The sequence below is a fragment of the Nannospalax galili genome, unplaced genomic scaffold, assembly GCF_000622305.1.
Source record: "Nannospalax galili isolate Female #2095 unplaced genomic scaffold, S.galili_v1.0 scaffold405, whole genome shotgun sequence".
NCBI classification, from domain to species: Eukaryota; Metazoa; Chordata; class Mammalia; order Rodentia; family Spalacidae; genus Nannospalax; species Nannospalax galili.
The window spans coordinates 3,189,627-3,208,354 of NW_008354532.1; the positions used below are offsets into that span (position 1 = coordinate 3,189,627).

At 38.4% G+C, this 18,728-nt stretch overlaps 1 protein-coding gene across 7 annotated transcripts in view; it reads left to right on the forward strand.

Moving 5' to 3' along the window:
- Wdfy3 (WD repeat and FYVE domain containing 3) overlaps positions 1-18,728 on the forward strand; it is a 269,996-nt gene that overhangs the window by 155,330 nt on the left and 95,938 nt on the right. For 6 of the 7 annotated variants that reach the window (XM_017802846.2, XM_017802849.2, XM_029555330.1 and 3 more), the window contains 9 exons: positions 1,519-1,750; positions 3,159-3,259; positions 3,387-3,605; positions 7,044-7,225; positions 8,549-8,780; positions 10,134-10,294; positions 12,874-12,985; positions 14,974-15,164; positions 16,859-17,011. In XM_017802846.2, the coding sequence (XP_017658335.1) occupies positions 1,519-1,750; positions 3,159-3,259; positions 3,387-3,605; positions 7,044-7,225; positions 8,549-8,780; positions 10,134-10,294; positions 12,874-12,985; positions 14,974-15,164; positions 16,859-17,011 (1,583 nt within the window). The remainder of the gene's footprint in view (positions 1-1,518; positions 1,751-3,158; positions 3,260-3,386; positions 3,606-7,043; positions 7,226-8,548; positions 8,781-10,133; positions 10,295-12,873; positions 12,986-14,973; positions 15,165-16,858; positions 17,012-18,728) is intronic. The other variant, XM_029555331.1, reaches the window with a different exon arrangement.

The window sequence follows — 18,728 nt, forward strand, 5'->3', positions numbered from 1 at the left end:
GGGGGTCAGGAACAATATATTCTAAAATGAAATGGAGATCTTTTTTAAAGGTTAAAAACTCATCCAATTTTATGTCTTACAGGGCTCATACTGTGAACCTAGAAACTTGCACCCACTTGTGAAATAGATGTACTCTTGCTCTGGAGTGTGTTACTAAATATGTTAAAGCTGTAATGAAATGCTTCTTCAAATCATGTAGTTATTAAAATTTTTTTAATTTACTTCCTGTTAATTAGTAGATGTGAAAAACATTACCATTGAAATCTACCTGATGACTTTATATTCATGCTCAGATGCCTAGAAGCTCAGAAAGTAACCAACTGTGACTAGTAATAATCAGATATTTAGAGATTAGAAATGCATGTGCAAACATCCAATGTCAATTGCATTGAAAAATAATTTTTATGTATCAAACTGTGTATTTTAATAATGAAATGGAGATTTTTTTTAAAGGTTAAAATGTCATTTAATTTATGTCTTATAGCGTTTATACTGAGTACAATATTGTATAACTGTAATAATTCAACTGTAAACCTAAAAATTTACAGCCAATTTTGAAAGAGATGCATCCTACCTCAGGAAACCATTATTGAATATGTCAATTGTGTTGTAATGATATGCTTCTTCTAAGTACGTTGTTATTAAATAAATAATTTTTAAAAATTAAAAAAAAATATTTTGTTTATTTATTTTTATTTTATGTGTGTGGGTGTTATACCTGCCTGTGTGTAAGTGCACCTGTGTCGTGCAGTGTCCTCAGAGGTCAGAAGAGGGCGTTGGATTTTCCTGGAACTGGAGTTACTGATGGTTGTTAGCCACCATGTGGGTGCTAGCAATTGAACCCCAGTCCTTTTCAAGAGCAGTCATTACTCTTAACTGCTGAGCCATCTCTCCAGCCCCAGGAAATGTTTTCTGAATTACACTTGTGATACATTCCTAGAAAGACAGGGCTGTTTGTTACCACTTGTCTACATGCAGGAAACCTTACATTCAAGTGTTTCTGTGATCACAGTTCATTCCAGCAAATCTAAGGCTGCAAAAGTGGGAAAATGATGGAAGAAGTGACTTATTATTACTCACCTCTGATATTAAGATGACCAGTTTCTTCTTGTTATAAGCTTTTATAAAAAAAAAAAAAACTGCTTTCCTTTCAAGGAAAAATTATAAAAGTTGCTGTTGTGAAGTAAAAGTATAACTATTAGCGAAGATTTATAATTAAATTACATTGAAACAGTGAACTTGTACAGTGATTTATTGGTGCTTTTTCTTCTTTTTAATACTTGGTAGTGTTTGATCCTTCTGCAGTGTAAACATTACTGTGATTTCAAGTAAAAAAGGAAAAACAAGCTCTTTTCATTTAAAAGAGAACATAAAGTACATTAAAACTGCCTAAATGTCCTTTATTTAAAAAGAAAAATATTATATTGTGTGATTAAAGAATAGCATTTGAAGATAAGTCTTATAAAGATATTTTTAAACTCTACATATTTTTCCCAAGAGGTTTTCTTTGACTTACAGGCAGTATGATCAGCTCTCTGGAAGGTCTGGGTTCTGATAATGTTTTCAGCTTACATGAAGATAACCATTACCGAATAAGCAAAAGCCTGGTAAAATCTGCAGAAGGAAGCACTGTACCCTTGACCAGAGTGAAGTGTCTAGTTTCCATGACAACCCCACATGACATCAGACTTCATGGGTCATCCGTTACTCCAGCTTTTGTTGAATTTGACACATCCCTTGAAGGATTTGGGTAAGGAAACTGCAAGGTAGATAATCTGGGCCTTGTCTATTATTTTGTGGCTCATACTTGCCTTTATGAATAGATCTTTGGTTTTAAAATCTACCCAATTAAAATATGCTATGATACATGAAATGGTTTTTGTTTTGTTTTGTTTTGTTTGTTTTTGAGACATGGTCTCCCTGTAGCCCCAGGTAGCCTAGAAGTTACTATGTAGACCAGGCTGGCCTTGATCTCACAGGGATTAGACTGCCTCCCTCCTCCCAAGCGTTAGAATTAAAGGCACAGTACTCAGCTAACCTTTTAAATTATATTAAATATGGTGCTGGAGAGATGGCTCAGTGGTTAAGAGCACTGACTGCTCTTCCAGAGGACCCGAGTTCGATTCCCAGCACCCACATGATGGCTATGAACCATCCTTTACTCCAGTTCCAGGGGAATATGAAGCCCTCTTATGACTTCCGTGGTATTGCATGACATGGATGCACTCACATGCATGCAGGCAATACACTCATATACATAAAATAAAAATAAATAAAATTTTAAATTATATTAAATATATAGATAATAATAATAATAATAATAATAATAATAATAATAATAATGGAGTCAGTAGTCTAAGATCTGTGGCTTAGTAAGGTTTTTGTAAGCTTGATTGTTTTGTGGATGAAGATGTTTTATTGAGACCCTGGCTCATTCATGTTTCTCTGGCTGCTCTGGTACTGAGGTGGCAGAAGTGTGCCATCGTAGCAGGAAGCTGCCTGCTCACACTGTAGGAAAGGCTTGTCGTCTGGCTCTTTCCAGAAAGCTGGTCAGCCCCTGATATGGTAAATATAAATGTATAGATAACAAATGAAATTAGATTTAAAAGCTCTGATTGAGTTTTACCAGTCTGTCCCCCAAAGTATCTAAGCTAGTGTCTTCTTCATCACTAGTCAGTGACTCCTACTTCAGATGAGTAACTTTAAATGCCCCAGTATCGCTGCCACTCTCAGAAGCAGCAATAAAGACTATAGCAAACTAGAAGTTTGTGAGGTCTACCAGCCTCAGAATATATACAAGCATGTCTAATGACTGGATTATAAAGACAGGGAAGGGGCATAGGAGAGATATGTTTTGTGGGATGATGGAATTGCTCTAATGTTTTAATTGGGGTTGTATGTTTGTTTTACATATACAGATATTAATTTTTAGAGGATTTGAATTTTAAATGATACTGTGCAAGGTTTTAACATATCATTTGTACTCTCAGGTAATTAAAAGGCAGGAGAGCTTTGCTAGATACCCAGATTTACTCCATCATCTCCTGTGTCTAGTTACTGTTACATAGTTGTACACATTGATCATTTATTTCACTTTAGCACATCCATTGTGTTAAAAGACAGACAGTGGCTCTCTAACCCAGGTGTTTCTTTTCTAGTTGCCTGTTTCTACCCAGCTTGGCCCCCCACAACGCCCCTACCAACAATGCTGTCACAACAGGTCTTACTGATGGGGCTGTGGTCAGTGGCATTGGTTCCGGTAAATATCCTTTCTTTTTCCTCAATAAATATTTTTATTTACAATTTACTTACTATTATTAGCTCTTTTTAAAATGTAAATATGAGCCAAAAGCTCTTTCATTGTTGTTTTTCTGTTTTGACTTTAGGTGAAAGGTTCTTCCCTCCTCCATCTGGCTTAAGCTACTCTAGCTGGTTTTGCATTGAACACTTCAGTTCTCCTCCAAATACCCACCCTGTCAGGCTCCTCACTGTTGTGCGAAGAGCCAATTCATCTGAGCAGCATTACGTGTGCCTTGCCATAGTTCTGTCTGCAAAAGACCGGTCCTTAATTGTATCCACCAAAGAGGAGCTCCTCCAGAATTATGGTCAGTGTTTGTCTTTTTCTGTCCTCTTTTGATCCTACAAGTGAAAACCTCAACCTTTTCTTGAATGGGGTTTCACTATGTAGACCATGGATGGCCTCGAACTCTATATAGACGGAGCTGGCCTCAAACTCACTCTGCCTCTGCCTCCCAAGTGCTGGGATTAAAGGCGTGTGCTACCATATTCAGCCTGAAAACTTCATGTTAATACTCATTTTTAAGTTCTAATGGATAATCCTTTTCTAACTTTAGTAATTAGAACAAGTTATATGAAATCATGGCTGTTTACTAGTGAATTTTCAGACACTTTCTTTTCTTTGTATAACATATATAGATAGAAATACACTTACTCTTTGAGAATTTCGTACATGTGTACAATGTATTTTGATCCTATCCACACTCCTCCCCTTAAGGCACTTTCAAAAGTAACTTAGAAAACAAAAGAGTCTGAGCCTAATTAAGGACCCATGTTGCTTGCCAAGATTCAGAATTTTGCTAGGAAAGCAGCTTGTAGGTTTGATGTATTTTGATGAAATTATGATAGACTGAATTCTGCTTAAGTGAATAATATTCATTGAGCACCTGGGTACCATATGCGCAGCACTGTGCTTCACATAGTGACTTTTTATCACTTTTCCATCATTTACCTTCAAGACTTTCTTTGCAACTTTATAATCCCAATTTCCTCTAACATACATTACCTTATGTTAGTATCAAACAGAACTTCAAACTCAAGGCATTCATGAAGACCTTCCTAATATATATATGAACACTAAATATAAACCTCAGATTACTCATTTTTCTTTGCTTTGAGTATAATATATGTATTTAGAGAGCAGGCTTTTAATCACCTATTTTTCTCATTTTTACTAAATAGGTAATATTATATTGATTCACATGCGGTTGATAACTATTCACTGAATATGCATGTTAGCATTTGAATTTTATTGTAGTGTTTCTTAGTATTCTCCATGGTGTCTAGCATAGAGCTAAGTATCAGTATAGTTAGGACTTCCAAATTCTCATTTATCAGGGCTAGGATAGAGTTCTGAGGCAGAGGCCCTGCGTTCATCCCTGGCACAACAGTAAATGAAAGAAAATAAAATTCTCATGTGACACTTCACTTGCATCTGGTGCCTTTGATCCTATCAGCCTCTTGCCCCTCATTATACCCACATCAGTTATCTCCATTTTTCTGCCCTCTCCTCACAGTTTCTTTGATCACTTTCTCTGGTCTCTTCCCTTCAAAATTAGTATTCTTTGTATCCAGTCCACTCTTCATTGGGGGGTGTGAAGGGAAGGATCATCAGTTTGTGATTATTTTAGGTGTCTTTAATCCCAAGGAGTATGAAATCATTTTTTGTAATTTGTGTCCTAAGCTTGGAAGTCGTATTTCCTCATGCTTACTCAACATCCACATTTGAAATCTCTTCTTATATTCAGCTCTTTTCCTGACATTTACTTATGAAATCTACCTTTCCTATTTCCTTTCTTGGTAAGTGGCAATCCCCAGCTAAATTGCCAACTAGCAACCTTGAGTAAACCTTGAAAATCCCACCCTTTCTAATATCATAGGGTAGCATGTGTTTCTTGAACCCTCCCTTCCTCTTAGAGAGTGAAGCTCTCACACCATTTCTGTTTCTTTCTGTCTTTGTTTTTAGCACAAGGTCTCACTGTTAGCTCATGCTGTACTGAATTTCCTGATCCTCTTACACTGCCCAAGTGCTGTGATTGCAGTCATGTACCACCATGCCCAGTTTAATGCTGTCTTTGGGATTGACCCAGGACTTCATGCATGCTAAGCAAGCACTTCTAGCAACTGAGCTATGTCACCACCTCTTACAACATTTTTATAAGTAGTATTACTTCCATCTTCCTCCATCCTGGAGAGTATTTAGTCTATTAACAAGGAAAGGAAGGACACAAGTTTCTTGTTTCTCTGATGTGGTTTTTTTTTTTCAGGGTAGGCGGGAGATAAACCTGCCATGGCACATGTGTGGAGGTTAGAGGAGTTGGTTCTGTCCTTGCACCATGTGGGTTCCAGGAATCAAGCTCAGGTCATCAGGCTTGGCAGCAACTGCCTTTACCCACTGAGCCACTTCGCTAGCCTGATGTGCTTGTCTTTTTATGAGTATGTGTGCTGAATAGTTGAGCCCTGGCCTTCATCTATGCTAAGAATGTACTCTTAACACCAAGCTGTATTTCATCACTGTCTTTTATTTTTATTTTCATCCCTTGGTCTGTAACTATAGCCCTCTTGAGACTGTTTGACTCTATTTTCTATATGGTTATTTTAGATCTTTCTCTTATATGTCACCTGTTGGATTTTGTCTTTGTAGTCTTACATTAAAAAAAAAATATTTTATTTCTTTTATTTTGTGTGTATGAGACATGAATAATTATCAGAATTTCTTATTTTTATTTTATATTGCCTGCGTGTATGTGAGTGCATCCTTGTCATGCAATGCCACGGAGGTCAGAAGAGGGCTTTATTTCCCTGGAACTAGAGTTAAGGACGATTTGTAGCCACCATGTGGGTGCTGGGAATTGAACCCAGATCCTCTGCAAGAGCAGTCAGTGCTCTTAACCGCTGAGCCATCTCTGCAACCCCTATGTTGTAGTCTTAACTCGTCAACAGTTATGTATTCTGAATTGTCATTCTAAAATATAATTTTTCATTTTAGTTTAACAGATATTTTAATATTCCCAAAATAAAAATTAACATTTCATTTGTAGTCCTTTCGTATAATTTACTTTACATTCAAATATATTTACTTGTGTGTTTTTGTATTGAACAGCAGTTTGCTTTTTGTTATTATGGCTATAGTTTGGCTCTTACATGACTGATTTTAATGAGTGTTTAACATGCTATTGCTGTCTGTTCATCTATAAATAGTGAGAAAAGGTAGGACTGGGTTGTAGCTCAGCAGTAGAGTACATGTTTACCACATGCCAGGCTCTGGATTTGACCCCTAGCACCATCACCAAGACAAAAACAAACACTGTGAGTTAATTTTCAGTTAGATTACCATTAAAATCAGATGACTATAAACTCGTTTATTAACACATTCTGACAGTATGCTGGGCAATTGAGAGAAGCCAGTTAGAGTTGACAGTTGTTGCTGAAATATTAGCAAATTGAAGATTCCTGTTTATGGGACAGAGTTCTCCATAAAGCAAGAGCTTGAGTGAGTTAATACCTTTCTGCATCACATCATGCAGTATCTCCTTCCCCTCCTTCCTAGCTGTTGTTAGTAAGGTTCTGGACAGTATGTCCACAAACTAACAACAGATTATGGAATGAACAAGGTATCTTCCTTTACATCTTTTTTTGTTTGTTTGTTTTAACATACTGTCAGAATATGCTGATCCAGACATGAATAGTTATCAGAATATGGACAACCTATGCAAGTGCTTTTAATATCTTTCTCCCACTTTTAGTTGATGATTTCAATGAAGAATCCTCTTTTTATGAGATTCTCCCATGCTGTGCCCGCTTTCGATGTGGAGAGCTGATAGTTGAGGGACAGTGGCATCATCTGGTTCTGGTAATGAGCAAAGGCATGCTGAAGAACAGCACCGCAGCCCTCTATATTGACGGGCAGCTTGTTAACACTGTAAAGGTAAGCATTGTACATAGGGAAACACACCTGCTTTGAAGATAGCTCAAGAGTGAGGAAGTGGAGGTGGGGGGAGGTTATTACAAGCGTGCTACACAATACTAGGGGCCATTCTTAATGCATAGATAGATGTGACCTGAAGTTAGGTGAAGTTATGAAAAAACAATCAGTGAAAATGTTCTCATCCCATCAAGTGACAACCTGCCAATGTAAGCTGTACCCTCTGTATTTATTAAAAATAAATTGATTGATAATCAGAGCATCCGATCAGTAAACAAGAGCATTTTCAAATCTGAGAATGTCAGTCAACAGTTCCTACTATCTTACATTGAGATAAAATATGTGTATATAGTTATAAATTTCATTTTTCTAGATATTAAGGTACTTTTCATCAGTAATTATTAAGACTTACATTGAAGGTGGTTTAATTTCAGAACTACCAACCCTAAAATTTCAGAGAAACATCATTAATTTGGTAAGCAGGTCACAGGCAGTGAGTGATAGTATTCTTGTATTTAATTGTTGCCATTTCTAGATATAACTTACTTTAAGAATTTGATAACAGATTTTAGTTTTTAAAAAAATCATTTATTTTGTGTGTGTGTGCTTTCATGAATTCATGTGTGCCACATGTGTACAGTGCCCACTAAGGCCAGAATAGGGCGTTGGATCCCCTGGAACTGGAGTTAAAGATGGTTGTAAGCTACCATGTATGTGCTAGGAACCAAGAGTAGTAAATGCTGGTCCTCTGCAAGAGTAGTAAATGCTTTTAACTGCTGAGCCATTTCACCAGCCCCTTAATAACATATTTTAATTTTATTTATTATTTTTATTTTATTTTATTTCGTGTATTGCCTGCATGTAGGTAAGTGCACCCGTATTTTATTTTATTTTATTTTATTTGTATGAGTGTATTGCCTGCATGTAGGTAAGTGCACCCACGTCATGCAGTGCCTGTAGAGATCAGAAGACGGTGCCAGATCCCCTGGAACTAGAGTTATGGAGGGTTGTTAGCCACCATGTGAGTGCTGGGAACTGAACCCTGGTCCTCTGCAAGAGCATCTTATGCCCTTAACTGCTGAGCCATCTCTTATAGCCTCCAATAAGAGCTTTTAAACCACCATATTCAGTTCCCAGCTACAGATCCTAGAATCTGCGCTTATCCTTGTGTTTCTCCACTTGTTTATGAATGTTTGTAAAGTCATGTGACCTGGGGATAATGAAAATTGACATAATAAAGTAGTTAGTCTTGGCAAAAACAAAACAACAAAAAACAAAGAACAAACCCACAACCTTTTCCACATCTCATACTTGTGTTTTTTATAGTTGCACTATGTTCACAGCACTCCTGGGGGCTCTGGTTCTGCAAATCCCCCGGTGGTGAGCACAGTCTATGCCTACATTGGCACTCCACCTGCACAACGCCAGATTGCTTCACTGGTTTGGCGCCTGGGACCCACTCATTTTCTAGAAGAAGTTTTACCTCCTACTAATGTTACTACTGTATATGAACTTGGACCAAATTATGTTGGAAGTTTTCAGGCTGTATGTATACCATGTGAGTAACTTATTCTCAGTTCTTGAAGCTGTATGAGACTTAACTCTTGCAATATTGATGCATGTATGTATAGGACCATAAATCCTTTAGCTAGGAGAAGGACCTTCTCTACTAATTTTCTTCAACATGGTTTTATTGATCACTCCTAATGAAAATCCTCTTCTTGGACTGAGGATATAGTCAAGTATAGAATGCTTAACTAGCATGTCTGAGGCCCTAGGCTCAATCCCCAGCACTGCAAGTGAAGAAATACGTACATAAAATAAAACACAATGCTTTTCTAATTTATTGTCTGAACACCGATTAATTGTCCAAATTCCTTTCTTGGATTGAAGATGTGGGCATTTACCCTTGAAGAGGCCAACCTCAGTCACGTTTTCTTTCTGTAACTTCTACATGAAGCCATTTAAAGTATAGCTACTCCTGTTAAAGAAGGAGTAAATGTGTCCAATAAATTCAGGCATATGCTTAAGATTAAACCAGTTAATGTCACTTTTCCTCATCACTTTTTGCCTACAGTCCATTTTTTAAAAATCCCCTTTCCCAAAAGAAAAATAGAATAAAAGAGCTGATGTTCAGCAACAGTTTATTTGTGCCCTTCCAAATGATGTCTGCTTTTTCCTTGTTGATTTCACTAAGGTCTCATAGAAGGTAAGACAAATATATTGTAAATATTAATAGCCCTATAATGATTGAGTAATTTGTCTGTTCACTCAATCTTGATTAACATAGTGTTCAATAAGAGCTGATACTTTGTGAATACTTACCATGTGCTAAGTCATTAACATGCACGAAGAACATTTGTTCTGAGCCCTTCATGTTTATTTATCGATCTCAAATGATAGTGTTAGATACTATCATTATGACACATAGATGATAGAATGTGTGTGTGATATGCCACACAGCCTGTAAGTAATAAAGCAAGATTATAAAATGTGTGCTTTTCCCCACACTACTGTGTTGTCCCAGGGAGTATGGAGAGGTGTAATGGGGCTCTAGATTGGCAGAGAGCCTGGCACTACAAGGTTCCTAGGCTCGCATGCATTTTCATTCCTTTCAAAATAGAATCAAGTGCTTTATGAATTATTACATAGAAAAATTCTTTTTCTTCCTTTACAATAGACTATGAAAATATTTTCATATGTAAAGTTCTATGGCTGTTAAGTCCTATATCCACTTAAACAAATAAAGAACTAAAAATTAAGTAAAATGGCTTTTGCATTTAACTCTCTTGTTCAACTTTTTAAAATGTTCAAGTTCACCCGAGCAAAAATGACAGCAAGAATTAAAAAAAAAAATGTACTTGGAGAGGAAAATTGCTGACAATTTTGAAAGAGAATTATTCTTTTGAAGGCAAAGATGCAAAGTCTGAAGGTACTGTCCCATCACCCGTGTCATTAGTTGCAGAGGAGAAGGTGTCCTTTGGCCTCTATGCACTCTCTGTGTCCTCCCTAACAGTGGCAAGAATTCGGAAAGTCTATAACAAGTTGGATAGCAAAGCCATTGCTAAACAGGTAAGCAGAATGCTTTCCCAGTAAGTCATGGCACACTCTTACTGGGAAGATACCAGAATTTCCTTATTGACACAACCCAAATATAAGTAGTTGCTGAAAAATAGTGCGTAATTTACAGGGGTTTTTTAAACTTGAAATTTAAATATTAAATATATTTAGTGTGTTAAATATATTTATCCCCTCTCTTCCCCCCAAGTATATCGGCATCTAATTCTAGGAACTTGTGCTTATATTACTTTATACAGAAAAGGGGAATTTAGGTTGCATGTAGAATTAAAATTACTAATCAAGTCATGGTAGAATAGGAAAAGTATCCTAGTCATCTAGATGGGCACAATTGAATCATAAAGATTACTCAAAGGTGAAATCCAAGGTGGAAAAATGGTCCAGGTGAGAAGATTCAGTCTCCTGTTGGGCCCATGAGCCAAAGAATGCATGAACGCAAGAAAATGAGTTGTTCTCTAGAAGGAACACAGCCCTGCCAGTGCTTTCATTGTAGGCCATCAAAACCATGTTTTATTTACTTCAACCGTTAGAACTGTAAGACGATAAATATATACCATCATTAACTTGATGGTAATTTGGTAAAGCAGCCATAAGAAACTGACACAGCCTTCCTCCCTGAAGGGTAGATTTCCTGGGTACAAAACTCTACAATGGCAAGGATTCTCTATCAGCACGTTAGACATGTTCACTTTCTATTCTAGTTTCATTCTGTTGCTGTGATAGAACACCCTGACCAAAAGCAACTGAAGGGACAAGGATTTACTTCATCTTAGAGGTTTCAGTACATCATGTGGGAAGTCAGGGCAGCAACCATGGAGGATTTCTGCTTGCTGGCTTAGCCCACTGGCCCACAAAGGCTGGTCCCTCCTACATCAGTTAACAGTCTGATCTAGACTGTGCCTTATTGCAGGCTTTCCTCTCAGATGTGTCAAGTTGACAGTGAAAACTAACTGGGACTTTATTGTACTGTTCTCTAGTTTCTCATGTAAACTTGGAGCATTTTGACTAACTTCTGGATTCTTCCAAATTTTTCCATCATTGTTCTTTAGAAATTTGACATACATACCTAGAGTTTTTGAAAAACTTATATTCTGATTATATTTAGTGCATCTCTTGAATTATAAAGCCACATTGTTCACTAAATTTCATTCACAATTTTTTTCCAATATGTTTTCTGCTATATTTTCTTACTTTTATCTTGGATTCTAAGTAGCACATTTGCCTTTTTCATGTTGCCTCCCTCATGTCATGTTCAGGTTATTTGGCTCCTAATTTAAGCCAGACATACTTAGATATGTAGCTTAATTTGGGAAAGTAAGCATTTCTTACTAAGAATTGCCTGCTTTGGCAATTCAGAAGTTGGACTCACAGCTGTGAATGTAGTTCAGCTATGGAACACTTGCCTAGCATGCACAAGGCCCTGGGTGTGAGCTGCAGCTCCACATAAAGCTAACTTTACAACTGAAGAATACCATTGCAGTTGGGTTTTTGTTTGTGTGCTTAGTAGGTCTGGGACTTTCTGAGACAGGTTCTTACTACATTGCCTATGTTGGTTTCAAACTGGCAGTCCTCCTGCCTTGGCCTCCCAACCACTGGGATTAAAAACTTGTCCCACCACATCCCACCACACCTGACTTCCCAGTAGTGGTGGTTGTTGTTTAACTCCTATGGTTAGAGCTGTCCCTCAGCAGCATTTTGTTTTGTTTTGTTTTGTTTTTGAGACAAGGTTTCCCTATAGCCTCAGCTGGCCTGGAACTCACTATGTAGACCAGGCTGGCCTTGAAATCACAGCAATATGCCTGCCTCTGCCTCCTGAGTGCTGGGACTAAAAGTGTGCGCCACCGTGCCCGACTTGTCAGCAGCATTTTGTCATGTACCATGAGCCAAGTACCGTTTGTTTAGGACACTGCAGTAGAATGAAGGCTGACAAGATGGTTCAGTAAGTAAAGGCACTTGCTGCCAAGCCTTTCAACCTGAGTTCAGTCCCTAGGACCCCACCTGAATTTGATCCCCAGGACCATATGGTGGAATGAAAGAATCAACTCTGAAAAGTTGTTCTCTGACCTCCATATGCATACCCACACAACACCCCCCACATACACACTCAAAGAAATAAATGTAATTTAAAAAGAAATTTTTAAAGCAACATGAAACAAAAACTCCTCCTCTCCTCCATGTTTCTGAAATGCTGGAGGAGGATCCTAGTGTGTGCATTTGATATTGTCCTCATGTAGTCATATTTCATCCGTATACTTGTGGAGAATTTTATACAAATTAAGTTGACTTGGATCTAAAGTAAAGTAAAATGATGAACAGCTTTCAAGCGCTGACAAAGCTTCATTCACAAAGTCTGTCAAAGCCCTGTCTAAACATCCCTGCCACCTCTAGCTCAGGAGATTATATTTAACTAAACTTTGGACATACTTGCCCAATTTAAAGAAATGAATACTCACATTTTACATATTCTGATAAATGAGAATCAAAAGATTTGTTACCAGTCATAATTTTTTTTTCTAATCAAAATGGCCAGACTGTTCTTCTCTAATGACATTTTCTTCCTTCCTATTCTCCAGTTAGGCATCTCCTCCCATGAGAATGCCACTCCAGTGAGGCTGATACACAATGCAGCAGGCCATCTGAATGGACCTGCTCGCACCATCGGGGCCACTCTCATTGGTTACTTGGGTGAGTTCAAGTTGCCTTTGCTTTTCAAGCTTATTTGCCTTCAAATTTACATTTACTTTTCTTCATATAAAGAGGGGGGTGGTAAGTGTTTAAGTTGTGGCACATGACCTGCCCCAAATTCTAAGCAAGTTTTAAATATAAGCTTTCCTAAAATCTCATTGATATATCTCTTGTCAGCACTGATGAAGACTAACTGTATGCTTCTGTGTAAACTGCATATGGCATGGAGAAGCAGGTGTGAAAGTTCAGAACTATCATTCATTGTGCCATGGTTTAGTTCAATGGTGGTTTTTGCTTTTGTGTCTTTTCTGTTACTTAGAAATGAGCTAAAAAGTGCTGGAGCTATAGATCCACAGTGCAGCATGTGCCTTGCATGCATGAAGTCTGAGGCACAATTCTCATTACTGCCAAAAAGCAACAACTACAAAAAAAGCTAAATAGGAGGGCCCGAGGTTAGAATCAGTGTCTAGTCTAGCTATGATGAAAGTTTGGAGACCTGTATCCTCTAGAAGACCTTTTAAAAGAGTTGAAAATTTTGGTTAGGCATATCTTAAGGCATTATTCAATCAGGCCACCCAAAATTCAATATCAATGATTATTCCTTTTTAAAATTTTATTTTTATGTGTATGAGTTTTTTGCATGTGAGTGCACCTGTGCATGCAATGCCCGGGGAGATCAGAAGAGTGTGTTGGATCCCCTGGAACTGGAGTCATAGACAGTTGTTAGCCTCCATGTAGGTTCTGGAAATTGAACCTGGGTCCTTTGCGAAAGTAGCCAATGCTTATGAGCCATCTTTTTAAAAATATTTTTATTTTATTATTTGTGTGTGTGTGTGTGTGTGTGTGTGTCTGTGTCTGTGTATGTCTGCACGACTGTGTCTGTGCATTTGTGTCTAAAAGGATACACATGTATGTATGGGTACCTGCCAAGGCCAGAAAAGGGAGTCAGATCCCTGGATGGCAGGAGTGTGGTGCAGTAGAAAACAGTGAGAGAACTGCTCAGAGAGCAGTTTCCAGTCCTTGCTGTCACTTTGTGAAATCAGACCAGATGCTGAAGCTCTCTGAGCTTCAATTTTCTTACCTAGGAACTAACACTTGCTGTCCTGGTTTTGTTTCTTCATTGCTGTTGACAAAACATTCTGACCACTACCAACTTGGGGAGGAAAAGGTTTATTTATCTTACATCTCCTGGGTCACAGTTCATCAGGGAGCCCAAGGTAGGAACTCAGGGCAGGGAACTGGAGCACGGGCTAAGGAGGAACACTGCTTACTGACTTGCTCCCCTGGCCCCTGCTCAGCCTGCTTTCTTATGCAACACTGGCCCACCTGCCCAGGGATGGCACTACCCACAGTGGGCTGGGCCTTCCCACATCACTCAACAATCAAGAAGGTGCCCCATGGACATGGCCATAGGCCAGTCCAATGAAGGCAATTCCCCAATTGAGGTTCCCTCAACCCAGGTGTGTCAAATTGACACTAAAGTTATCCAGCATCCTTGCCCTAACTGCCTTGAAAAGTAGGTCTCAAAATCCAGTTCTGCCATGTTAAAATAGTATAAATGCTCATCCTGCCACCTGGTGTAGAGTTGTCACAGTGTACTCCCTAGTAAGGCACTCAGCTCAAAATTCATTCGTACCACCTCTGTGTTTCTGCATCTCTATGTTGCCCAAAGCTATACCCTGCAAAAATTGATGTTCCCTCTAAAACCCATCTCTTTTGTACTCCCCCTTCTCTCTGCGAGTATGCAAATTAATATTTATTGTCTTCTCCCAAACTCTACCTTTGATTTTAGCACTGCAAGTTTATGGGTGTCAGGTGTTCATTTCTTTGTAAGTTCCTCCATTTCCCCCCTCCCTACCCAAGATATAAAATGAAAAATTCAGATTGAAAAAAATGAAATTTATAACTATAAACAAACAGTATGACTTACTCACTTCTTATTCACATGGGGGATTTATTTTAATTATTTTTCACTATCTTTTAATTAGGAGTAAGAACATTTGTCCCTAAGCCTGTTGCCACTACTTTGCAGTACATTGGAGGAGCTGCAGCCATCCTGGGCCTAGTGGCCATGGCCTCTGATGTGGAAGGGCTGTATGCAGCAGTCAAGGCCCTGGTTTGTGTGGTCAAGAGTAACCCACTAGCCAGTAAGGAAATGGAAAGAATCAAGGGCTACCAGGTTCGTAACTATAAAGCTTTGCCTTCACTTCCCTCCAAAGATAATCTAATTTTCTTTGTCATATTGTTTAAACTCTGGAACAATTGTATTGTTGACGTAAACTTAAAAGCCGCTTTTTTTTTTTTTTTTTTGGTCTTTTTGAGGTAGGGTCTTCCTGTAGCTCCAGCTGGCCTGGAACTCACTTTGTAGACCATAGACTAGGCTGGCCTCTAACACATAGAGATCCATTTGCCTGCCTTTGCCTCCAAGTACTAGGATTAAAGGCATGTGCCATCACACCCAGCAAAGCCATTTTTATTTTAAAAAAGTAGCACATCAAATGAGAAAATGTGTATAGTTGTATTTAATTTGATTTTATCTGGTCTTATGATACTCTTGAATTAGGCCACATTGTTTCAGCTAGCTTTGATATATTTGATAAACAGACCCTCTGGCAATTCATTGTCTCTGGGCAATTCATTCTAGGACTCCCTGCAAGTCTCTAGGATGTTTAAGACCCCTAACATGGTATCAATTTTACATATAACCTGTGCATACCTTCTTGTATCCTTAAATCATCTCTAGGATACTTATTACCTACTAAAATGTGAATATTATTCCAATAGTTACTATATAGTATATGCATTAGGGAATAATTACAGGAAAGAGTCTATGTGGTTCCTTTAATGGAATATTTTTTATTTTCATTTGATTAGATCTGTCCATATAAAACCCATGGGTACATAAAGCAAAGTGTAATTTTAAATCACAATTCACTTGTTGAGATGTTGTTTCTCTTCTTTCAAAGGGGAATGAAATAAGATAGAATCATAATACTTCCCACTCTGAAACTCCAGGTTTGATCCAGCTAGGCTCTCCCCATATTCTTTGTGACTCTCTTCCACTTCACACCCCATCTTCTTTCTGTAGCTCTTTTATTTGGTCATTTTTGAGACAGGGTCTCCCTGTAGCCCCAGCTGGCCTGGAACTTACTGTGTAGACTAGGCTGGCGTCGAACTCACAGAGATCCACCTGCCTCTGCCTCCCAAGTGCTGGGATTAAAGGCATGCGCCACCACACCCCACTAGCTCTTTTACTGAACCAGAAGATGTAAAGCCACTACCATACCATTACTATTCCCGAGGATTCAGGTGGAATTTTAAAATATGCAAAATCCAGGCATACATAGTCTATACCAAATTTAGGGGAGAAATCATGCAAATGAAGTAATTTGAAACAAGTATTTGAGGCAAGATTAAATCTGTCAGTTTTGTTTTGGGGGTTTGTAAATAAGTAAACTATTTAAGTAAATGTTTTGTTTTGGAATACTTCCAAAATGATTCTTGTTGAATTTTTACCATGGAAACGTAAGAACAATGGATATGCACTACAGTATGAGGTGACTAACTATATTTTGATCATCCCACAGTCTTCTATGTCTGTTATTGTGAAGACCGTTACAGATTTGTGTAGAGAAAATGGTGCACAGTTGTATGCCTGTTATAGCAGAACTAGTTAATAAATATTTTATTGAATGGAAGATGCTAATATAAAAGTGTTTTAAAAGGATGGTATTATTTCGGTTTTTAGATTGACATAATGGAAATTTGAAAATCAGCTTGTAAGTCCCAAGGATTGATCTCCCTAGGATTCTTGCCTCTGTGTTGGCATAGGTGATGATTTCTCAGCATGTCTTTTCTGTTTCTTTCTTACAGTTGCTGGCAATGCTGCTTAAGAAGAAACGTTCCCTTCTCAACAGCCATATCCTCCACCTAACATTCTCCCTGGTGGGAACTGTTGATAGTGGCCATGAGACCTCCATTATTCCAAATTCAACTGCTTTCCAGGACCTGCTATGTGATTTTGAAGTATGTATAGAACCACTAAATGAAAATATATAGTGGATGAATCCATCAAAATTTTTCCATATCCTGAGAGAGTTAATATTTATTATCTCCAAGATAACATGTTTGAAGTTCTAAAACTTTATGATGATCATATTAATATCATTTAGTAAAACATAAAAAAGAATAATTATATCCAAATACAATCCACTCCACAAACATTACAAAAGTGAAATACTGCCACATATATACTGAAACTGTCCCTCACTCCTGTGACTGGAGTTGCAAGAGGGAAACATTCACAGCCAGCAATCCTAATCCTTATTTTCCCATAATGAGTAAAATCTAGATTTGTAATTCAAGTTTTTAGCAGGTACATAGCAAACGAACATTTGTTTTGCCTAAATAGCACGTTGTTCATTTATTCTGTCCTATTACCATAGTATTTCCTGCCATCCTTTCAAATACCATAGACACCCACTAGCCATTTAACTTCTCTTCTCTTTTATGTACTAGTCGCTATACAATGAATGCTTGTGTTACATCCCTTAGAACAACAGGATCTCTAGGCATTGTGTCTGGAAATAGGCCTGTATCTGTACTACTCAGGATGGTACCAGCACCTAAATGATTGTAAGCAGCTCTGATATACTAAGTCCCAACTCTTTTTCCTCATGATTTCTGCACAATGTTTGGTCCACCATAAATCTCTAACAAAGCAGACTGTGTGTCCTAATTGCTTTTACTGAAAATATATTTTCAGAGCTTATTCACAGCTTCCTTCTAAGTAAAAATCCATGGCCTGTGCTTGGTCCTTCACATCCACAGCTTTCAGAAGCACTTGATGTGGTTGCTTTCCTCTTCTGCAACTCCTCCATCTCTTGTCAGTGCTCAAGAGATTGTCCTTATGCCCTTCTCACTATTCTTCTTTCTTTCTTTCTTTCTTTCTTTCTTTTTTTTTTTTTCTTTTTGAGACAGGGTCTCCCTGGGGTTGGCCTGGACCTCACTATGTAGACCAGGCTGGCCTTAAACTCACAGAGATCCGCCTGCCTCTGCCTCAGTGCTGGGATTAAAGGCGAACACCACCACGCCCAGCTATTCTTTTTTTTTTTTTCTTTTTTGTCTCCCAGTAGCCCCAGCAGGCCTGGACCTCACTATGTAGACCAGGCTGGTCTTGAACTCATAGAGATCTGCCTGCCTCTGCCTCCTCAGTGCTGGGATTAAAGGCAAGCGCCATCATGCCCAGCTATTCTTTCTTTTTTTTTTTTTTTTTGTCCTTTTTTTTTTTTTTTTGGTCTTTTTTGAGACAGGGTCTCCCAGTAGCCCCAGCTGTCCTGGAACTCACTATGTAGACCAGGCTGGCCTTGAACTCATTAACCTTAAATACACTGTGCCTCCCTAGTCCTGGGATTAAAGGCGTGTGCCACGACACCCAGCTCAAACTTACTTATTTTTACTTTATGTGTTGAGTGTTTTACCTTCATGCATGTAAGTGCACCTGTGCATCAGATCTCCTGGAATTGGAGTTACTGACAGTTGTTATCCTCCATGTGGGTGCTCGAAACTAAATCCAGGTCCTCTACAAGAGCAGCCAGTGCTCTTAACCACTGAGCCATCTCACCAGCCCACCTTTCTCACTTAGTACGATTTTATCTCCATGCAGTTTTGTTTTATTTAAAGCTTTCTATCTTCTCTGCTTTCTGTGCTCTGCTTTTCTCCTCTCCTCTCCTCTCCTCTCCTC